At 56.8% G+C, this 20,730-nt stretch overlaps 2 protein-coding genes across 3 annotated transcripts in view; both read right to left on the minus strand.

Moving 5' to 3' along the window:
* Nucleotides 1-12,373, minus strand: part of PIK3CB (phosphatidylinositol-4,5-bisphosphate 3-kinase catalytic subunit beta) — a 100,590-nt gene extending 88,217 nt beyond the window's left edge. For both annotated transcript variants that reach the window (XM_085512829.1, XM_085512828.1), the window contains exon 1: nucleotides 12,252-12,373. The gene's annotated coding sequence lies outside the window, so the exon portion shown is untranslated. The remainder of the gene's footprint in view (nucleotides 1-12,251) is intronic.
* Nucleotides 7,567-9,681, minus strand: FOXL2 (forkhead box L2). Its single transcript, XM_015871200.3, has one exon. It carries the CDS (start codon nucleotides 9,376-9,378, stop codon nucleotides 8,461-8,463), a length of 918 nt encoding a protein of 305 aa, XP_015726686.1. The 5' UTR covers nucleotides 9,379-9,681; the 3' UTR covers nucleotides 7,567-8,460.
* Nucleotides 12,374-20,730: the final 8,357 nt, after the last annotated feature.

The following is a 20,730-nucleotide window of genomic DNA, read 5'->3' on the forward strand; positions in this document are numbered from 1 at the left end:
CTATCACCTCAGTGCAGAGATGATAGTCTTTACTCAGACGAATTCCTTCCTGCATCACACTCTGGCTTAAAGTCTTTAAAGAAGGGAGGAGAAGAGGGTGAACATGGTAATTGATTCTGTCAAAGGCATGTAAGAGCTGACATTTCCTTTTCAGCAGTTAAAGAACAAACCACATGTTAAAACCCTACCCTAGGTGTGGGTGTCCCCTGCACATCTTTGTATCAAATGTGTGCATCCCTGGAGAGAGGAGGACAGAGACAAGCACTAAATGGAGTGGAAAAGTTCTCACACTGATTCAATTAGGGCAGTATATGTTGTAATATAGCTTCAAGGGATAACTGAAACTTTTGGAGGGTGCTTCTCTTTTTTTTTTTTCCTCTCTCTCCCTTCTTCTTTTCTTTGGCTGCTGCCACATGGAGCTCATTTCACATTTCAGCTGCAGCGTAAGTGATACAGAAACCGGTATCACACTGTGGCTGAACCATTGCTGCCGAATACTTGGTGCCCTCCTCCAAGTGGGCTGAGGACACAGTCACGTACAGCTCCATCTTTGCACCCCCCTCCTGTCCCACTGCCTTACACACAGAGCAGCCCCGTGTCCTCGTTCCCAGCCAGCAAACAGCAAGTGGCCACTATTAAAGACCCGTTTTATCTGGCCCTCGGGTAAAGCACAGAATTTGGATAAGGGCAGTTCTGCACTATCATGACATGGAGCACAGGATGACAAAGAAGTACTATTCAACAAATATATCAACAGAAGTAGAGATCCACACCTAATGCAATGACACTGCCCTGACCTTGTTATTTCCATTCTGATTTGTGCCACGAAAGGTGCAGTGGCTGCAGTCCAAGCAGATTCATCGTGAGTGTGGCTGCCTTTCATTCAAGGCAGGTAACAGCTCAAACGTACAGAAAGATTTATCTGGGGTATCCCAGGGGCTGTGGCCGCTTTGTGTTATTGTAGCAATGCCCCGGTCTCATTCAAGAAGCAAACAAATACAACGACAGCAATAAAGATAAGCACAGCAGGTTTCCCCCTCCCGATGTAGGACCCCTGGAACGCCCTGCACACCGTGAGAGCCTTCACACAGGCACAGCCTGCAGCCCTCCGCACCTTAAGTCTCGCTTCTCCAAAACTGAGTCCTGCTCTAGTCTTTGCCACTCAGGAAGTGAAAGAGATCATTGAAAAGCAGTCCCGGAACACCTCTGCACAAGCGGCTCTTTACCACGGCACATCCCCTGGCCGAGGCCCTTCAGTCACACACCAGCACGCTACAGGGCGAGCTGCGATGCTCAGGCAGCAGCACGGAAGGGAGGCACGTCCGTCTCCGCACGGCGGAGCTGCCCGGCTCTGGGCAACGCGGGGCTCGGGTGGTTCGGCGCTGCCGTTGGCAACGGGATGGCACCGAGAGGGGGAGCGGTCGGCACCTCCGCTGCAGTCCATCACTGGCAGCCCCGCGTAGGGTGTAAGGCAGAAAATCCCCGCTGAGGCCGCTCCCCGCCGACAGCCCCCGGCACAGCCGGCAGTGTGGAGCGGGACCCCGGCAGCCCCAACGCAGAGCTGAGCCGGGGCCGGGATCGCCCCAGGGGGAGCAGCGCGGCGCAGCCGAAGCCGCCCATCCCTCACACCTGGTGCGAACGCTCGCCTCGAGCACGGAGTTTCACTGGGATTCACTGCAGCAAACTACTTCTTTAAGCACTTTACTGATATTCAGCTCCTTTTCAAATAAGTGACAGCAGCTGATCTAAAAAATAGTCTGAGAATTCGTGCAGGAGCTAAGGCAGAGTGAGCACCTCCAGCCCTGCTACAACGGGAACTTTTCGCTGCACCAATTGCGTACCGCTGCCGGCATTCGGCCCGTGTATTAGGAACGTGAGCAATGCATGAAAACGAGCCATTTCCCAGAGCCGTGCCCCTTTCTTCCCTTTCTCTTCGTATTTTGCAATCGCAAGCTCATTTGCTCAAGCCCGATGGACCACACGGGTCCGGGGCTCCGCCAGAGGGCAGCGCCGGGCCGGGTCGGCTCAGGGGGTGCCCGAGGCCACCTCCATCCCCTCCATCCCCTCCATCCCCTCCCGGCCCCTCCCGGCCCCCGGGCTCCTCTCCCAGCCCCGCTCTGCTCCGCCGCCCGCAGCGCGTCGTGCCCGGCAGCCCGGCGGCCCCGAGGCTGCGGCTCGTTAGGCCGTGTGCGGCTTTAAAGTCCCGAACGGGTAATGGGGAACATCAGAAAGACACTCGGGTGAACTCTCCGCCTCTAATGGGAAACAGTTGAGAGCTCCACCAAATCTGTCACTTTTTAAATGGAAACATGAAAAAGGGCTGAGATAAAACAAAACAAAGAAAAGCAGTTGGAATAATGCACTTTGATTCAGATACTGAAAAACTTTCCTCAAGGAATGGAAAGACTGATGGAGGAGGGAAAAAAAGAAACAAAAAAATAGTAATAATAAGAAAAAAAAAAAAAAAAAGCAAAGAAAAAAAACCGAGCCCACCGCGATGTGCCGGTGCCCGCAGCGCTGTGAGGAGCAGACATTCCTGCCTGTAATCCCCTCTCCCTCTTCCCACTCTGGGGAGGGAAAAATCCGTTCCGCGATGGCTCGCAAAGATGTGCGGACCTCGAACACTGAACTGAAGGCTCCCGCTGCTATCCCGGGCAGCGCCGGCCAAGCTGGGCTCCGCCACTCGCTGCAACGAGGCCGAGCCCACCGTCGGGAGAGGAGCGGGGCTGCATCGCGGGGCGCAGCCGGGGCTCCTGTACAGGCGCTGGGATCGGCGGAGCGCAGCTAAAGGGGTGCTACAAATGTTTCCGCTAAGTTCAGAGCTCTCCGCCGTGCCCCGGAGGCGCAGAGGGGAGCAGGGAGGCGGCCCGCAGAGGGGACACGCCGAGAAAGCGGCCCTTCAGCCGGTACCCCCGACGGGGCGGCAGCGGCCCGCTGCCCTTCCCCTGGCGATCCCGGCCCGCAGCACCGCGGCCCCTGGCTGGGGACGGATCGGGGCTGAGCTGGAGCTGCCAAACCCTCGAACTCCTGAAAGCTGGCAGCCCCTAAAGGCCTCCTCTGCCTCGGCCCGGTGACGGCGGGCTATGTTACGTGGGCAGGCCGGGGCCCGGCAGCCCCCCCGCGTCCTCCGCACCTCTCTGTCGAGGCTGAGGTGTTCTGTTCCCATCGACACTGTTTGTACCCGAGGGCACCGATAAGCTCCCGCGGGGCCCCTCCCTCGGAGGGGAGCGGAGGAAGCTCGGCACATCGGAGACACTGCCCGCCTCCTCCCGCTTCGTTGTTTTCTGAACGTTGCTAAAAGCAACACCTAGGAAAAAAATATATATAAAAGGACGACAACGGAGAGACTCCTTTTTGTTCTTCCCCGCTTTTGATAATTCCGGACATTATCCCACGCGTCGCGCTCGACTTTCTCCTCTTTATTCATTACTTGTTTGGGTTTTCGTGGAGCACAACGATAGGGCGAGAAAGGGACGGCAACGCTCGGCCACCGCGGCTCGGGGCGGCCTGGGGCGACTTCCCGGCCCCGCTCCGCTCCCGGCCCGCAGCCCCCACGGCCCCCGCCGCTCGGCACCAAGCATTCAGCCGTCGGAGCCCAGGTGGGACGCGCCGTCCCGCGGGCAGGAGCGCAGCGTGCGGGGCTGTGCCGCTCTCCTGACGGCGTTAGAGCCGGGCCGCCTCATTTCATCGAAAATCGAGTAAAGGAGAAATAAAGCGTGCTGCCCCGTTACTCCGTAATCGAGCCTAACGGAATGTGCGCGCTGTGTGTGAAAAATCCCCGTAAAGAGGGAGAGAAGTGAATGAAACGAAGCTCGGTGACACGGCCGCCCGCACGCGGAGCTGCCGGGATTACGTGGTTCTGCCCCGGTACCCGGAGCCGCCCGTACTGCCGGGGGGACGGCACCGAGAGCGGGCGGTGTGCGGGCCGTGCCCGGGCTCTACCCGGGCTGCACATAGTCTGTGTGCTGGCTGCGTGCGGGCACCGGCCGGTCCTCACAAAGCCGAGCAGGCAGAGGCGGTGTTGCGCCGTAAGGTGCCACGTGCCGGGGTGTCCCTGGGGGAGCCCCACGGCCGCCGCGCCCCCCAGCAGCAGCCCCGCTGCCCCCGAGCTGCGCTCCGTGCTCCGGGGCCTCGACCAACGCGATGCTCCTCTGAAAGGAGGATTCCACTTCGGGCGACTCGGCGTTCATTCGGAACGGATTGCCAGCAGCCCAGCGAGCCCCGCAGCTGCTGGTTTGGCTCAGAGAGCCCCGTGTGGTTTATAAACTTGTAGAGGGAAAAAGGAAAAAGATGTCCATCCAAGTAAACTCTAAGTGAAAACTCATTGATTACCTCCGCCTCCCTGTCTCTGATCTGATTAACCGTTTGCCATCACGCTTTCCGAGTCACTTCTGTGCTGGTTTCCCTCTGCCTGAGCTCTGCGAGACTCTTCCAGAAGGATGCTGTGATGTCGGGACCAACAGACTGTAAACAACCACAAGAAACACAGCGAATGTTTTCAATCCACCTCGGGGACTAAAATAAACTGCCCGCATCAGCCCGGCCCGTTTCGACGAACGCCTCCCAGGCCGCTGCCGAGCGCACCGTGGGGCTGCCTGGGCCGGGAAGAATCGCCCCGGAACCCCCGGCCCGGGCAGCTCGTGTGGGGCTCGGAGGGTAGAGGAGTCATGGGGGGACCCAACCCTGCTTCTATCCCAGCGGCCGAGGACTCCCGACTGCACTTATCCTGGCCAACGCCCGCGGTACCGTCGGGTTTTTCCGTCGTGCCGGCTGCCTGAGCCCACCCGCCCCAGACTCGCTGCCCGTGGACTCTCCTGCGGGCGGGAGGGCAGCCCCGGAGTCCGCAGTGAGGCCGGGAAGAGGACCCCGATGCCCGCTGTCCCACTTCCTCCCCCCCTTCCCCTGTCGCAGGGCCGCCCCGAGGCTGCATCGGCACCGGGTGGGGCCGGACCCCGGGGCGGGTGGGAGCGGGGATCCCACGGCGGCCCCGAGTGGCAGCGGGGGGCGGCGGTGGGGAGAGGGGAGGCAGAGCCGGGCCGGGCCGCGACCGCCACAGGCGGAACGGCGATTTTTTAAATAACAAACGTATTTTTTTATTTCTGAAACAAAAATATCGTTTTCGGCTTAACAATAGCCGGATCTCTCTGAATGAAGCTTCTGCATATTTTCCTGTTTTAATTGGTTGTATAATAAACAGTCCTGACCCCACACTCTCTTTTCAATGAGTTCAGGGTGAAACGCGGACCATGGGACTGGAAATGACTTTTTCACCACTTAAAACACGGACAAGAATACCAGGAATCAGGCGGCATCGATCGGCCGGGCGGGAGGGGCCGCAAGGTGAGAGCGGCTGCGTGGCTCTCCTTGCTCGACCCGCAGCCTCGGGCATCCCGGCCCCGGACACTGCAGCCGAGCCGAGCTGAGCCGAGCTGTGCCCCGCCGAGCCGGCCGGGAGCCCTCCCTACTCAAGGCTGTGCACCCTGCGAGCACTGCCAAGGCCCGACGGCTGCGCGAAGGGCGGCAGAAGAAGATAAACCGGCGTGCACAGAAGAGCGCTCCGGGCCCGGCACTGCTGTGGGGAAGCCGGGGGGCGGTGGGCGCCCACCCAACTCCAGGCCGCCGAGCCCTCCCCTCCTTCCCCTGGGGCCCGTCGCAGCGCGCTGCCCTTCCGGCGGCGGCTCGGAGAGGCTGCTAACACGCCCGCTCCGTGCTCGGAGAACGCAGTCGTCGCTCTTCTGCTTTCATCTCTCGCCAACGTTGCATAAAGCTCGTAAAGACGGGGCCGCTCGGGAAGGGCAGGCAGTAACTCGGTCGAGACCGCAGCCCCGAGTCCCCCTGCCCTGTGCTCCCCCAGCTCCGGCCACAGTGGGGATGCGCGGTGCCCTCCGGTCGTCGTTAGATACCGAGCACAGGTCTCGCACGGAGCGCGATGCCGTGAGACTGCCGCTCCGTGTAGGGTCAGCGAAACCGGGGACGGCGCTGCCTGGGGCACATCAGAGCCCAACCCTGGCAGAGCCCCGGCAAGAAACCCGGTCCGGCCCATTTGGGGCCACTCTCGTGGCCCGGAGCCCGACCCCGCGGGGCAGGGAGGCTGTCGGGCGGCCCAAGCTGCGGGTTAGAGCACGTGCAAATCAGTCCCCGTCGCCCCGGGCAGCAACGAGCCGTCAGGGAACCACCGAACTCTGCCCGGGTCACCGGGGCCTGAACGGGAGCCACAGACACTCCCGAAGCGAGAGAACAAGCCTGGCTCGGCCGAGCGCTTCGCACTGGGCTGCCCGGGCGATGCGAGACGAGGGCTGCAGCCGTGCCCCGAACACGGCGGCTGTTACTTAACCACACGAGTTTACATTCGGTGCCGCCTCTGTTTATAAAATACAGAAAACGATCGCGAAAACATCCTACGGGCGCGACGGCGGCGCGGCTCTGCTGGGGCAACGCGGGTGCCGGGAGCTCGGAGGGCACAGCCCGGCCCCGCACATGAACAGCCGCTGTACCCCGCCCGCCCGCAGACGCGGGGCAGAACCCATTGGGAACGGGCAACCCGAGAGCCCCGAGGCACCTTATGCCCGACGCCTGTCGTCCAGGGGGGCCTCGGGGAAGAGCCCTGCGGCCCACATCGCACGGTACCGAGGGACGGAAACCGCTCCCCTCCCGACGCTGGATGCTGGCGCTGCCGGGGCCGCTCCCTGAGGGTCACCGCCCGCAGATGCCGAGGGAAGCGCAGAGGCCCCGCGGTACCGTGGCGGCAGGGAGGGGGTCCCTTCCGAGTTCACAACGACCTCGAAGGATCTCGGAGGAAACGATCGGGGACGGGCAGCCCTGAACGAACAAGGAACGGTCACGTCAGCGCCGTGAAGCGCCGACCCAGGCGACGAACCGGAGCTGGGCCGATGTGCGGCAGCACCCCCGCCGTGCTCGGCCCCGTTCCGTCCCTTCCCCTCGCGTGGCACCGGTGCTGAGTTGAAGCCGGCCTCGCTCCCTCCCCGCCGTGCCCGGGCAGAGCCGGGCCCGCAGCCCCCGTGCCCCGCACCGCCGCCCCCGGCCGGCACAGAGCAGCGCGCCGCGCTCCCTCCCGGCGCCGTCCCACGGAGCCCGCAGAGCCGCGCAGCTCCCCGGCCCCGCTCTGTAACGCCGCGCCCGTTTCCGTGCCGAGGCCGTAAGACGCCTCGTTCCCGCGGCACGGAGCCTGCAGCGGGGCTGGGAGCCGGTCCCGGTCCCGGGGATCGCCGTTGCTCGGGCCTCGGCCCCGGGGCGAAAGCGACAGGCGGCAGCAGCGCTGGCACCAGCACGGGGCCCGGACGGGCCGCCGGTTCCGTAGCAGCACGGCCGGGCCGGGAGGGCGCAGCGCTGCGCCGCATCGCCCCGATCCGCGGCCCCGAGTGAGCGGGGAGAAGCAAAAGGGAACCGGGCTGCGGCGGGCAGAGGCCGGGACGGGCCCAGGGGGACCCGCGGGTCTGTCTGCACCGGGCCGGGCAGCGGCGTTCCCGCAGCAGAGCGACACACGGCGGCCCCGGCGCTGCCGCTTCTCGGTCCCAGCACGGAGAAGCAGAGAGAAACAAAGCAATATTAAGAGAAAGGAATTTATTGGAGACCTTACAAGGCTAGAAAGTACATTAACAGTGCTAGGCCACTCTAGAGAAGTTGGTCCCAAAACGGTACTACGCCACAGCATCTATCAGCTTACAGAAACGCTTACACAATCGCTAAGAACTGGCCCCTGTGTTATACACGCTATTTCTTTTCACATTCATCTATGTAAAACCGAAGGATCAAAACGTTTTAAGAAAAAGGGCGAGCACTCAAAGCAGAACCTACCGAAATCCATTTCGGGCCAGGTTTGGGGGCAAAAAATATGGAGCTAGTTTAAACTTTCATTATCAATTATACTATGAGCACGGAGAAATATTCAATTTTCATAGGAAACCGTCTTTTTTTTTTTTTTTAATATATATATAACATCAAAATATATTTTTTTAGACCTACATAAAATTTCTTGTAAGACCTCAAAGGACACCGTCTCCTTTAAAAACCTTCTCGAGCGGTCCCGGCCTCCCCGGCTCCCACCGCTCAGTCCCACCCGGCGCCGCCCGGGTAAAGGCAGCAGCGCCGCGCTTTGCGGCCGAAGAGGAAGAGGAGCGGGAGGAAGGGGCCGAGCTCGGCCGGCAGCAGCCGGGCCCTGCGGGAAGGCCGTGCTGTTCGCACACCGAACCCGAGAGTTTGAAGGCCGAGTCACAAGGGAGCAGAGTTCGGAGAGGCAGCGGCCCGTTGTCACCGCGTCCCCCGCGCCCCCAGAAATAAAGCGACGAGGAGCCGATCCCGAGGCCTCCCCGAAGACAGACACACACACACAGACGGACTGGCGGACAGACCGCACCAGCCGGGAGCTAAGGACGTCCGCAGCCGGAGGAGGACAGCGCGGCCGGAGCGGGCGTTGCGTGGCGGCGGCGGGGACCCCGCTCCCTAGATGTCAATGCGGGAGTGCAGGGCGCCGTGTTTGCTGTCGTGTTCCCAGTAGGAACAGTGCATGACGGACAGCTCGGCCGGCTGGCGGGCGCAGGCGAACTGGAGGCCGGCTCCGTTCGCGGCCGGGGCGGCGGGCGGCGCGGGGCTGGCCGGGCCCAGCTGCTGCGGGTGGTGGGCGTGCGGGTGGTGCGGGTGGGCCACGCCGTTGTAGGAGTTCACCATGCCGGGCAGCGCCACGCTCTGCACCCGCGAGTACGGGCCGTAGGAGGCAGGGCCCGAGAGTCCTTTCACGTTGACGGGGCTGACGCTGCCGCCGGACATCTGGCAGGACGCGTAGGGCACGGGCGCGGGGGGCTGCGGCAGCGGCCACGAGTTGTTCATGAAGGTGGACTGCAGGTACTTGGGCGGGGAGAGGTAGCCGTAGCCGTCGGGGCCGAAGAGGCTCTTGCCGGGCTGGAAGTGAGTCGGGGGCGGCCGGAAGGGCCGCTTCATCCTCCGCCGGCGGCGATAGTTGCCCTTCTCGAACATGTCCTCGCAGGCCGGGTCCAGCGTCCAGTAGTTGCCCTTGCGCTCGCCGCCGCCCTCGCGGGGCACCTTGATGAAGCACTCGTTGAGGCTGAGGTTGTGGCGGATGCTGTTCTGCCAGCCCTTCTTGTTCTTCTCGTAGAAAGGGAACTTGCTGATGATGTACTGGTAGATCCCGGACAGCGTGAGCCTCTTCTCGGCGCTCTCCCGTATGGCCATGGCGATCAGGGCCACGTAGGAATAGGGGGGCTTCTGCGACGGGTCCGGCTTCTCGGGGCCCTTCTCGGCGCTCAGTTCCTCCTTGACCCGCTCCGGTTCCTTGCTGCCGCCGCCGTCATGGGCCAGCATCGCCACCGCGTCCTCCTCGCCGTCCGCGTAGCCGCTCATCATGGTGCCCGCGGCCGCGCGCGGCGATGCCGGCGCGAAGCTGTGCCGGTGCGGAGCGGTGCGGAGATCCGCTGCTGGCGGCCGTCCCTCCCGGAGCTCGCCGGGGCCGGGACCGGGGCCGGGACGGAGCTCGCTCGGCGCCTCTCGCGGCGCCGCGGATCCGTGCAGCGCGGCGGCGGCGGCGGCGTCCCTGCCCCAGCGGGCTCCGCTCCCCTCTGCCGCGGCGGCCGGGCTCTTTTCTGATTTGTATGGGCCCGGCCGAGTTCCGCTTTCGTCAGGAGCCCGCTCCCCTATCGCCGCCGAGCCGCTGGGCACGGCCGGGTTCAGCCCGCAGTCACGGCGCTCGGCCCCGCGCACACGCGGCCCGACGTGGCCCCGCGGAGCGGCGCGGCGTGGAACCGCCCCGGTGCGGCCGCGCCGCCGGGGGGGTGTGGGGGGGCGGGGGGCTCCGAACGAGCCGCCCCTGCCGCCGCCGCCCTCCCGCCCTCCCCGGGCCCGCGGCTCGGAGCTGTCCCACGGACGGCAGCCGCCGCGCTCGGCCCTGCCCGGTGGCCGTCACAGTGCAGCCGCAACACGCGGCCGCGTTTATATGTCTTGGCTCCGGGCCGCGCTCGGGGAGCAAAGGGAGCGCTCCTGCCGCTCGGTTCTGCCGTCCGTGCGGCGTGGCACGGGACTGGGCTGTCGGGTCGCTCCTTCTCCCTCCTTCAACAGCCGCCGGGCAGCCAGAAGCCCCGGGGAAGGGACGGGGCAGGGACGGAGCGGAGCAGGGCAGGGCCCGTGGTGCCCCTGCGCTCCTCCCCGCAGGGCTCCCACTTATTTCACACGTATCCCCAAGGATCGCATCTTCTCCCTCCCCCGTTCTGCCTTCAGGTGAAGCCACCGCGAGCGGCGGTGTAGAAGGCTGAACCGAATAAAGTGCCAAGCAGCAATGAATCGTTAACGGCGCCGTTCTACCCGCAGGCACAGAAGGAGGCGGACAGCACGGAGGATGCTTCAAACGATTTTCTGAAGCTGCCCTCACCCCGGCACAGGGTCGGCCCGGCCCTGTTCCCCCGGCTGCCGGCAGCCACAGAGCCGAACTCCGGGCCAACCTGAGCGGATCTCGGGGTGCGGTGGGGTCGGGGCCGCGGACACAGCCCGGCACGGGGGAGCGAGGCCGTACCTGAGCACAGCTCTGCGCATCCTCTCATGACAAGGGCTGCCGAGCAGAGCGGCTACAGAGTTCCACGCGCATCCCGGTGGCTGCGGTCCGCACCCGGCCCAGCCCCACTTTCACCTTTCTGGGACGAGAATCGTTGCCAAGCGCTATTCCCCGCCCCGCGCACTTTGCGTGCCACATTTTTCGTAACCGAGCCCAAACCCCGAGCGTGGAGGGACGGCAGCTCTGCCGGTGCACGCGGCGGAGCTCGGCCGCTCCCGGTGCCCGGGGGTCCCGCTTCCCTCTCCGGGAGAGGCATTTGGAACGAACTGCAAGGGAGAAAACGAGTAACCCTTCGGGAGCTGTTGTATTTATCATTTGAAATACATTTCTGCACCTTCACCTACAGCCGTGCAGGCTGATTACTTAACTCGCGTCCGCCGAGAAGCTCACGTTCTAAAACACGATGTCTATAAATGCGGTCACACCAACGACACACCTTGCTTTTCGGCGCACAGACCTCGGCGCCCAGCAACACCCCCAGGCCCAGCCCGACCCCCGCCACCTCGCACCCTCAGCCTCCCGCTCCCGCAGCCGGCCCCAGCTGTGTGTTGCCGCCGGGCCGGGGCCGCGGGGCTCCCCAGGGCCGGGCGAGCCTCTCGCTGCGGCCACCCATGCAGCTCCCGGCGCTCCCCTCGCAGGCATTTCCGCGGCGAGAGCCGGGGCAGGTGGAACAGCACTGCTGCGTGTGTCATCACCTCCTCCAAATGGCTCATTCCTCCCTTTTCACTCTAAAACTGAGAGTGCAGCTCCTCTCCAGGGCCCGCTCGCTCATAGAAGACATTTGACATCCAAGGGGCTCAGGAGTTGATTTTTTCTTTTCTTTTTCTTTTTTTTCTTTTTCTTTTAATTTTCTCCTTTTTTCTTCACTTCTGCAGCCCCGCGCAGGGGCATTTCGGACGGCGCAAGGAGCGGCGGGGCCGAGTAGCTCCGAGGTGAGCGCGCAGCCCCACGCGGGGCTCGGGCAGTCCCCGCAGTGCTCCGCAGGGCTCCTCGGCCTCGCCAGGGGCAGCGGCACCGCCGGGTCGCTGGGCTCGAGGCTGAGGATGTGCACGGGGCTGAGGGCGCACGGGAACACCGCGAACAGCAGGGGCGGGCAGCGGGCAGGGACGGCGGGTTCGTACGTGGGGAAAGGGCGCTCTCGGGGACCGACACAGGACGAAACCGGGTGCGGCGAGAGCGGGAGGCGGAGGAACCGCGTCCGCATCAGGCAGCAGTCCCTGGCTCGCGGGAAGCATTAAGGAGGAAGGCGGCGGCTGCGGTGCCCGGCCCCGTCCCGCCGCGGGGAGGGCAGGCAGCAGCGCGGGACGCGACGGGGCGGCGGGGAAGGTGCATCCGCCGCCCGCATGCGGGCAAAGCACCGCTGTCCCCGGGCAGCCTCGGGACGGCGGGGCAGGAGGCGGACGGAGCGGTGCTTAGCGCTGGCCGTGCAACCCCACTGAGGAGCCCCCCTAAGAGGGGCTGCAAACCGGGGTCTCGCCGTGATCGATTACCCCGGCACGGCGCCGGGTGGGTCCCCCTCCCCGATCAGAGGGCGGCATCCTCCACTGTGCCCCCAAAGCCAGTAGTGCTGCGCCCGGCGGCCCCAAGCTGTGATGCTCGGAGCCGCGCTGCCCACCGCCCTGCACTAGGCACCGCTCAGCCTCTTGTACCCGAGCGATTGTTTTTTCCTACTCACCCCGTGCAGGCAGCGGAGCCGATCGCTACCTGGAAGGTTTCAAGTTGGTTAGTTTGAAAATGTGGCAGACTTTCTTTCCTTAACGATTTTTTTTCCTTTCTCCTTTTTTTTTTTTTCTTTCCTTTTCTTTTCTTTTTTTTTTCTTTCTTTCTTTTTTTTTCTTTTCTTTTTTTTTTTTCTTTCTTTCTTTTTTTTTTTTTTTTTCCCTTCTTCTTCATTTTTGTTATTATTTTTTTCTCTCTCGGAGCGCTCCTCGCCATAGCCGCTGGCTGCAGACCCCTCTCGTCCGGCGCAGCCGAGCCGCCTCCCGCGGACACCGGGCCGCTGTTCGGTCTCGGTATTGGGCGGTCCCGAAGGCGCTCGCTGCCTGCAGCCCCGCGCCGGCCGCCAACCGAAGCCCGCCGGGAGAGGCACAACGGCGGGGAGCGGAGCGGAGCGGAGCCCGGATTCCCCGGGACCGGCTGCGGGGCTGCGGGAGTCTTTCCCGTCCTCGGCCCGGCCAGTAGAGCATCCGGGAAAGGGGAGTTCCCGTGCAGCAAGGACTGCAGGCTTCTTCCCTTTCCCTTTTTCTTTTTCTTTTTTTCTTTTCTTTTTTTTTTTTTTTTTTCCCTTTTGTTTTGTTTCCCCCTCGTTCTTCCCGATACTATCAGTCTTTAAGATCGTGGATTGTTTACTCCCGTAACAAACGCGCGAAATAAGGCTGTACGTAGACACGGTCCGTTACGGTCCGTCCCGCACCCCGGAGCTTACGGGAACCGACACAAAGCCCCGGGAGAAGCCACGGCCGGGCCGCAGCCCACGGGCCGGGACCCGCCGGGGATAACGCGACACCCCCGCCGCATCGGCACCCGGCCCCGGGGCTCGGCGCTGTGCGGCACGGAGCCGGCTGCCGCAAAACCGATCTGTGCGGCTTCGGCGGAGCCCTTCCGTGAGAAAAACTTGTGTGCGCGTCCGTTCCTTTACACATGGAGCTGCTCGCAAAGCTTTCGTCTTTAGAACCCGGCCCCAGCCCGGCTCGTCCCGAGGCACCGCAGAGCCGAGCCGCTCCCGGTGCGGGACCCCCAGCAGCTCCCAGGCGCCCTTCACTTGCGTTACTGGCGCATTGCGCTGGAACAAGGACATATTCACCTGGCAAGTGTCTTCTTCTGCATGAATGAGACTCATTGTCAAAAACTTGACCGTATGTAGGTGCATGTAAGTTCTGCAGTAGAGAATTTAGTTTTTCGTTTATACTGCAAAGCTAAAAATTCGGGTAGCTTCAGGCTTGTTTGTACAAGCTCCCCGCCGTACAAGGATTTCTGTTTTTACAGGAAAAACTAAGCAGGCCGTAGACTGTGATGGCTGTACATCCATAATGTGAGCTTCATGAGGAACAGAATCACTCCATTATGATCTGGGCTGAAGTCACATTGAATAAAGGCCGATCTAACGGGGCCTGAGGGAACAGTCCCAAATGGGCTCAGTTCTATACAGATTCCAATGCTGATTTCATAGGGAAGGGGTAGGGGATAGGGAGAGGGGATTTCACCCTTCAGCAGGCACCGTGGAGATACTCTGTCCCATTCCATTTGGAATATCTTCCTACTGCCTTGGTATCAAAGAAATCTGCCTCATTGGAAAGGTCAGCCTCAGCCTCATCCCCGTTATATTCCTCCTGTGCCCAGCTTACCGCGCAGCCAAGCTGCAGCCCTCAGTACAGTGTATTTGTTTATGCTCAGAGGACAGGCCTACAGGAAAACAAACGATACATTTCACTCTACCGCTCGGTAGTTTCTTCCTTTCATCTGAAAACACAGCCTGATCCGGGGAAGGTTCCTGAATTCACACAACCGGTTACATGATGAAATGCAAACAGTTTCTGGCGGTATTAAATGGCAGCCCGCAGCAGAGTTCAGGTTGGCTGTTATGGGTTCAGCAGTTACGGCTCGGCAGGATAATCCTGTGTTACTGCCGTCCTGCAGCTAGTGGCCTACAGCACTGCTGCCGAATGCTGCAAATAAAAACAAACAAGGCGGCCTCTGCTTCTCAGACAAAGTAGAAATTATGTCTCTTTAGGAAGCTCGAAGCAAAGATCGGTTGTGTCAGTCTGGCAACTTTCAAAGCAAGCTGCTCCTTCTAGCACTTAGAAATTGATGCTTATTTTTCTACAAAGCTCGGGTGGGAAAAAAAAAAAAAAAAGAAAAAGAATGATACAAGTCCAGGGATGTCCGGATCACCCTGAAGTTGCAAATTAATGGTATTGTACAACAAAATGAGAGCCAAGTCAGCCTTCTCTCACTGCTACTAGAGACCCACTGTTAGAACAGAGCGCTGCTTTTAGGTGATCAAAAAGCTGCTCACCTGTTCAGACTGTTTAAGAAACTGCAGTGCTTTATAAAGACCCAACTAGTGAAAATGGTGCAGATTTTTGATTATTTGGAAAAGAAGTCTTCAGGAAAAAGGCTTCCAATGGACATCAAAGAGAATTTGCGTCTTCCCCTCCTTCTTTGAGCACACAGGTCCCAAACCTAAGCTGTGACTCCTCTCTGAGATCACGTAACCTACTGCGGGCTGTTTTCATCCGGAGCCCAGGGTGTCACTGCTTTGAAGAAACAGCATTTGAAAAGGTTATTCGGGTTACAAGGAGAAGCTCCTAAATGTAGGAGGCAGAGGTCTGCCCCGTATTATAGCAAGAGAACTGCAGAGTTAGTGTCTGGGGGCAGAGCAGCTCCTCACCTGAAGAACTTCTGCTGACAAAAGCCCTCTTAAAGAGACAAACTTAGCAGCAAGGCTGTTTGCATCTGGGGAGCTTGTAAACTCTGAGGCTAAAAGATGCAGCTGTTGGCCGTGTCCTCACTGGGAGCACTTTGCTCTGCAGCACGGCGGTACCCATTCTGATCTCATGTCGGGGGCTTCCCGCTCCTGCAGCAGAGCTGGCCAGATGGGACATGCTTTCACATGCTTGCAGCTACACTAATTTTATAGTGTATAAGAGAGTTGCACACAATGACTCATTAGGGCCACTGAATTTGGACACTATACCTGCGTACTGTCTTCTTCTTAGCAGCCTCTTGTGAATTTGTATGTGCTCTCTGCCCACTACCTGAAGGCTCTGCAAGGGAGATGCTGCCCTGAGAGCAAAGCTATGCAGAGATGTCCATGTGTAGTCACATTAACTTCTGTACTCCCATTTGGCTGTCTGCATTATGACCAGACCATTTATGCTCCTTTTCCATCTCTAAGCCACTAGCAGCAGTTGGGTTCAGTTAGGAGCAAGTAGAGATGCCCCAAGTTCTTCCAGAGTTTGCAGAATGAGCTAGGTTAGCCTGGAGCAGGGTGCCTTGGTTTTAAAATGAGTCTGACCGTGTCTCAAGTTTCTGTACATGTTACTTATATGAGCAATTTGTGAACAGTTCCATATATATGCAGGCTTCTCATGTGCTTATTGATCAGCAGCCCTGGCTGAAACACTCAGGAAAATACGATGAAAGAGTGCTACCATGCCCCTCCACTGACTGCATTCACATCCCCGTCAGAACTAGAATGGATGCACCTAGTCCACATTTAGGAGGGATATGCAGCATTATCACAGTGCTGTGCTGGCACCTGGATGGTGATGCCATCTCCTCACTCCCCATCTGCAGTTGGTGCACTGGATTTAGCTGCCCCAAAACATGGGCTGGGCATCTGTTGAATGCATGCTACACTTTAAAACAACTTGAAGCACAGGTTTGTTTCCTTTAAAATGTAACTACCATGTTTCTAAAAAGATTATAAGGTTTCAAACTATGTAACTAGGTTTGAGCTGAGAACAAATCTGCTTTGTTGGATCAAACCATATACAACCTCTAGAGAATCAGTTTAGGAATGATGTGGTGGGAGTGATTTTCTTCCTTCTGGAGGAAAAGAGCTCAGCTCTGGCTAAAGCCATCTTGAGGTTACATACAGTTCACCCCAAACTTGGAAATGCAGGTCATGGTATCAGTGAAAGGCAGATCTGATCCTTGGACATCTGTTAAGCCCCTGTATTGTCCCCCAAAAAAAGTGGCCTCGGAAGCACAATCCAGCACTGAAACACTGAAATTCCATTCAGAGCAAGAACAGAAGCCTTGCAGATGTGGAATATTTCGGTTTAAGTTCAGCCATCTCAGTTCTGGAAGTTAAGTTTTGTCTGCATAATCACCCTGAGGTCTTTTTGTTTGTCTCAGACTTATTCCAAACTTTTAAGTAAGAAAACCTGAACTAGAAATCTACTAGACAGGAGAGCACATATTTTCCATCCCATTCTCCCTTTGACCTGGCCAGAAACATCAGCTTTCCAGCATTTCTATTCACAGCTTTCCAGCATTGCTACTCTCGGTAGCAATGGGAGCAAGGAAATGCAGAGCAGACCAACCAACAACAAAATAACCAGACTTTCCTAGATTCTCAGAAGGGGTTTGGTTCAAACTCATTTTGATATGTAGACAAAAGTCCAGCGTGTTTGTTTTACTACAGTTTGTTTATTTACGTATAATGTCATTTTAACTTATTTTCCCTTTTTCATCCACTTTGTATCTATCCCTTGCAACAAATAAAGGAGATAAAGCCATTATAGGAATAGTGATCGCAGGCAACTTAGTCCCACCGGCGAGTCCAGCCCAAACCAAGCACAAGCAAGTCTACTCTGCGTCCCAAGGGTTCAAGTGAGAGGTCCAAGCCAGCAGCACAGCTTGGGCAGACAGCAGCACTCCCACAAGCAGGGCAGGACACAGGCCCACAACCCCAGCTTGATGCTGTGATGCCTGCATCACCTGTGGCTGGTGCAGCCCCCAGAGGCGATGCTTACTGGAAAGGGGAAGGGTGAATACTGCCTCAAGTTGCAGAGATTCAGCCCAGTCTCGGAGAGCTTTGTCAGAACAACTTGTGCCAAACCTGCCCAGGTGCACGGGTTTTCCAGGGCATGAGTCCTCAGTGTTTATAGGAATTGCTGCAATGCCCAAAGTAGCAGGATTCAGAATATAAATGTCACTTAATGTTATTTAAAAACATAACACAACTTCTTCCTCATCCTGTTTGCTACCTGCTTAGCTCCATAGCTTCCATCTCCACCCTTCTGGTGCTGCAGGGAACACATATTAAGCATTAAATAACATGATTTGCATAAGAAATCTACTAGCCAGTGTGCCACAAATCTGAATATTGAGCCTGTTCTGCTCAATGGCTTCACAATGTCCACTTCAAAAGCACGCACTGCACTGAATGTGCTGAAATATTCAGCAGATATTTGGATACTTTTCAAGTTCCCAAAAATTAAACCTTTTTCTTTTGCTGTGGTTCCCTTTCAATGGGCAGGGCAAAAGGCTGGATGTTTTTAGCCTTGATTTTATCTGACTTAAAGAAACAGCAGAGGAAATGAAGGGGTTTGGCCGCTTTTTTAAAATTATTTTTTTGTTCCTTTCTGTTTCCTTGAATGACTTGTTAGCTTTTAGTGCTTTGTGTATCCTAACATCCTCAGAGAGAGCAGCTCTGAATATGTGCTGTGCATACCAAGGAACAAATGCAGCCTTAACCCTAACCCTTATACACGACTCCGAGGAGGAAAAGTAGGCTCACCATGACCTGATAAGTTAATTCATTGATGATTATAATCCTGCACTCTGTTTAAAGCATGTCTAGTAGGTGATGCTATGAGTTGGAATAACACATGGCTTTTAAGCAGCGTGTCACCTTTTGGGCACTTCAAGTGTTTTACAAATGGCATAATTCCTGCAAGGCATGAAGCAGAGTTTTACCTGCAGTTAGATCTTCCTCTAGTCATTTAATCTCACTTTTTTTCCACACGTGGTTTCTCAGAATTAGGTAATTCACAGCATCTCAATACCTGTGCATTTGTGTGTCTGAATATCGATTGCTAATGTCAGATAATCCTACTTTGGAAATATTTAGAGCTTGTCTTTAAGAGACATTGAAAATCATGAGTGAAGGGCAGGCTGGCACAGACCTTCAAGGCAGACAACACTCACAGTGAAATAAAAGAAGTAAGTCAGCCATTGTTTAATGCTTTGTGCCCTCAACAAAATGTTTTTGACTACTGCTCAGGACCAAACCCTGTACAATTGCTGTAAAGATGTAAAGAGACGCATCTTTATATAAGAGTTGCATCTCTTTTCTCTGCTTGTGGGAAGATTGCAAAGTGACAGAAACGCCAGAGCTTTTTAACGGGCTTTCAGAATAATAGGAAGTTATATTTTGGTTTTTTTTAAAACTAAAAAGGAATTTCCCTGTTGATCTCAAGGGGAGGAGGATTTCCCCTACTGTTTAAGACTCTTCATAACGAGAAGGTACTTTTCTGTTTCAGTTCTTTTTGTTGGTGAGGTGCTAATGCAGCGCTGTTGTGGCCTTACAGCCACCGTGCACATTTGCTAGGAAATATCAAAAGGAGAAACTACATTTTATGGCAGATTTGAAACCTGCTTTTTTAGTGAACTGTATCATTTACAAAACGTTTTTACATCCAGGTTTGGAGTTAAGGGAAAAAAAAAAAAAAAGAAAATACATTTTGTTCTTGCTTGAATTCTATGCACAGAGTCTAGTGGACATCAGAGGCACATCAGCTTCATGTTACCTGTCCAGGACCTGTGTGAGGGATGCTCAGGTCTGAGGTCTGTGATCCCTGGAGCTATTTTGAGAAGTCATTTCTTAGGGGGCTCCTCTCTTTCCAGAAAAACTGTGAGGTTTTAAATCTTTGATGTAGAAGAGATTCTACTGAAGCTATTAAAACACATTTGTTGTAAAAAGAAGTGGTTGGTTTTTTTTGTTTTTGTTTTTTTTGTTTGTTTTTGTTTTTTTTCCTTTTTCTTTTTTTAATAAACAATTCTTTTCAGCAGCAACATCCTGGCTTAGCTTCAGATTCCCATTAGAAATAATACCACCTTTTGATAAAAAACCCCAAACTGCCCGACTGTTCATTTGGAGAAAGATCAGTTTCTCCTTTAAAACCGTTTCAATAAAAGATTTCTGATTAGTACAGCCCTGGGTCTCTGAAATGTCCAGCTGAAATGTACTGTGGGCAGGAGCATGGGCTGTGCTCTGGGTTTGGGCCACGCATGGACTGTCTCTGGTTCGCCTTCAGCTGTCCCCCTGCCTCTCTGCACCACTGCCAGAAATCAATCATCTAAAAACAGGTTTTATACATCAACAGCAATTTTTGGTGCTATCTACCTGTGAGTTTCTTTACCCAGTTTGGTCTAGTATTTTAACCACGATGTTACTGAGCAGCAGCTCCTGCTCTCACACCTACAAGAACGCACTGATCTCATCCCATGCAGGCAGTGGGGTTACTCACTAAGTTTCCCTTCCTCTGAAAACTTGCTTTCAGTATTTCTGAAAACTGGCAGAAAAGCTATTTATCAGGATCATATGTCCATCGTGTAAGGGCCATTGCATCACCATGTTCCTGATTAGATCAAAAGAAGAAAAAATGGGCAAATGTAGATTGCAGCAATTACAGTCAATAGAACTGCCATTTGCATGACTGAAATCGATGTAGTTCTGTGCCCCTTCTTCCAGCAGGACAATTTTAAGAGACAGAGCAGGGTGGCTGTTCCTTCTCCACCCGTCCTACCCCCCAATTCTTAGGTTTTATTTCTAGAGTCCTGTTCCGTGCAGGCAGTGAGGCTGATTTCAGTGCTTTAGTGGCTGCATTAGTCAAACACACAGCAGATGTCAGTGCATTACAAAACTTGGTTTGCGAATAATAAAGGAAGTTATAAATGACAAACAAGAGAGCAAAACCACAGGGAACTGCAAAGCTCTGAAACTGCTGAGGGGGTCACCCCTTCGTGTTCGGCACTACCCTGCCAGGCACCAACCGAGAGTATTACTGTGATTTTTACACCTTCTCCTGCTGAAATTTTCTTAGGCTTTTACACACCTGGGCTTTTGGGCACAGTAGCACACATCTCCCAGCTGGTACAGGAAAGCGATGCCTGGATATTTCTTCCCCTTCTGCACAACTCAGAGAGCAGCAGTGCCATAGAGAGTGGAACAAATAGAAAGGCACCGCTGCTGCTGGCTTTGCTGTGTAACCAGAGATTCCCTCCCTACTTTAGCAAAGCCAGCCTAAGCAAAATATTTCCCTGGCCTGGGTGTCACGGCTCAAACAGAGGCGGGTCATTTAGAGTCAAGCTACGCATACCCTAAGCCAGACCTCGGTCCTGCTCCTCCTGACCGAGTTGAAGTAGCAGCAACCCAGGGACAAAGTGAGAGCCGACCAAAGCCTGCCTCGTTTCCCCCAGCGCAGGGAGCGCCCTGGAAAAACAAACAGCCGCTGTCCCCGGCACTGCTGGGCTGGAGCGGAGCGCAGGGACCGCAGGCGATAAGCTGCCGCAGGAAGCCGGGCGCACACACCTCGGTGCGGGGGCTTCCTCGCTTTGTGCACCCCGCTTCCCCACACGGCACCAATCATTGTCTGGAAGCAAAAAGCCTCGGCCACAGAAACCATCGCCCATCCAAACGC

This window comes from Coturnix japonica, chromosome 12 (assembly GCF_054131305.1).
Source record: "Coturnix japonica strain WE chromosome 12, WE-NBRP24, whole genome shotgun sequence".
Lineage (NCBI taxonomy): Eukaryota > Metazoa > Chordata > Aves > Galliformes > Phasianidae > Coturnix > Coturnix japonica.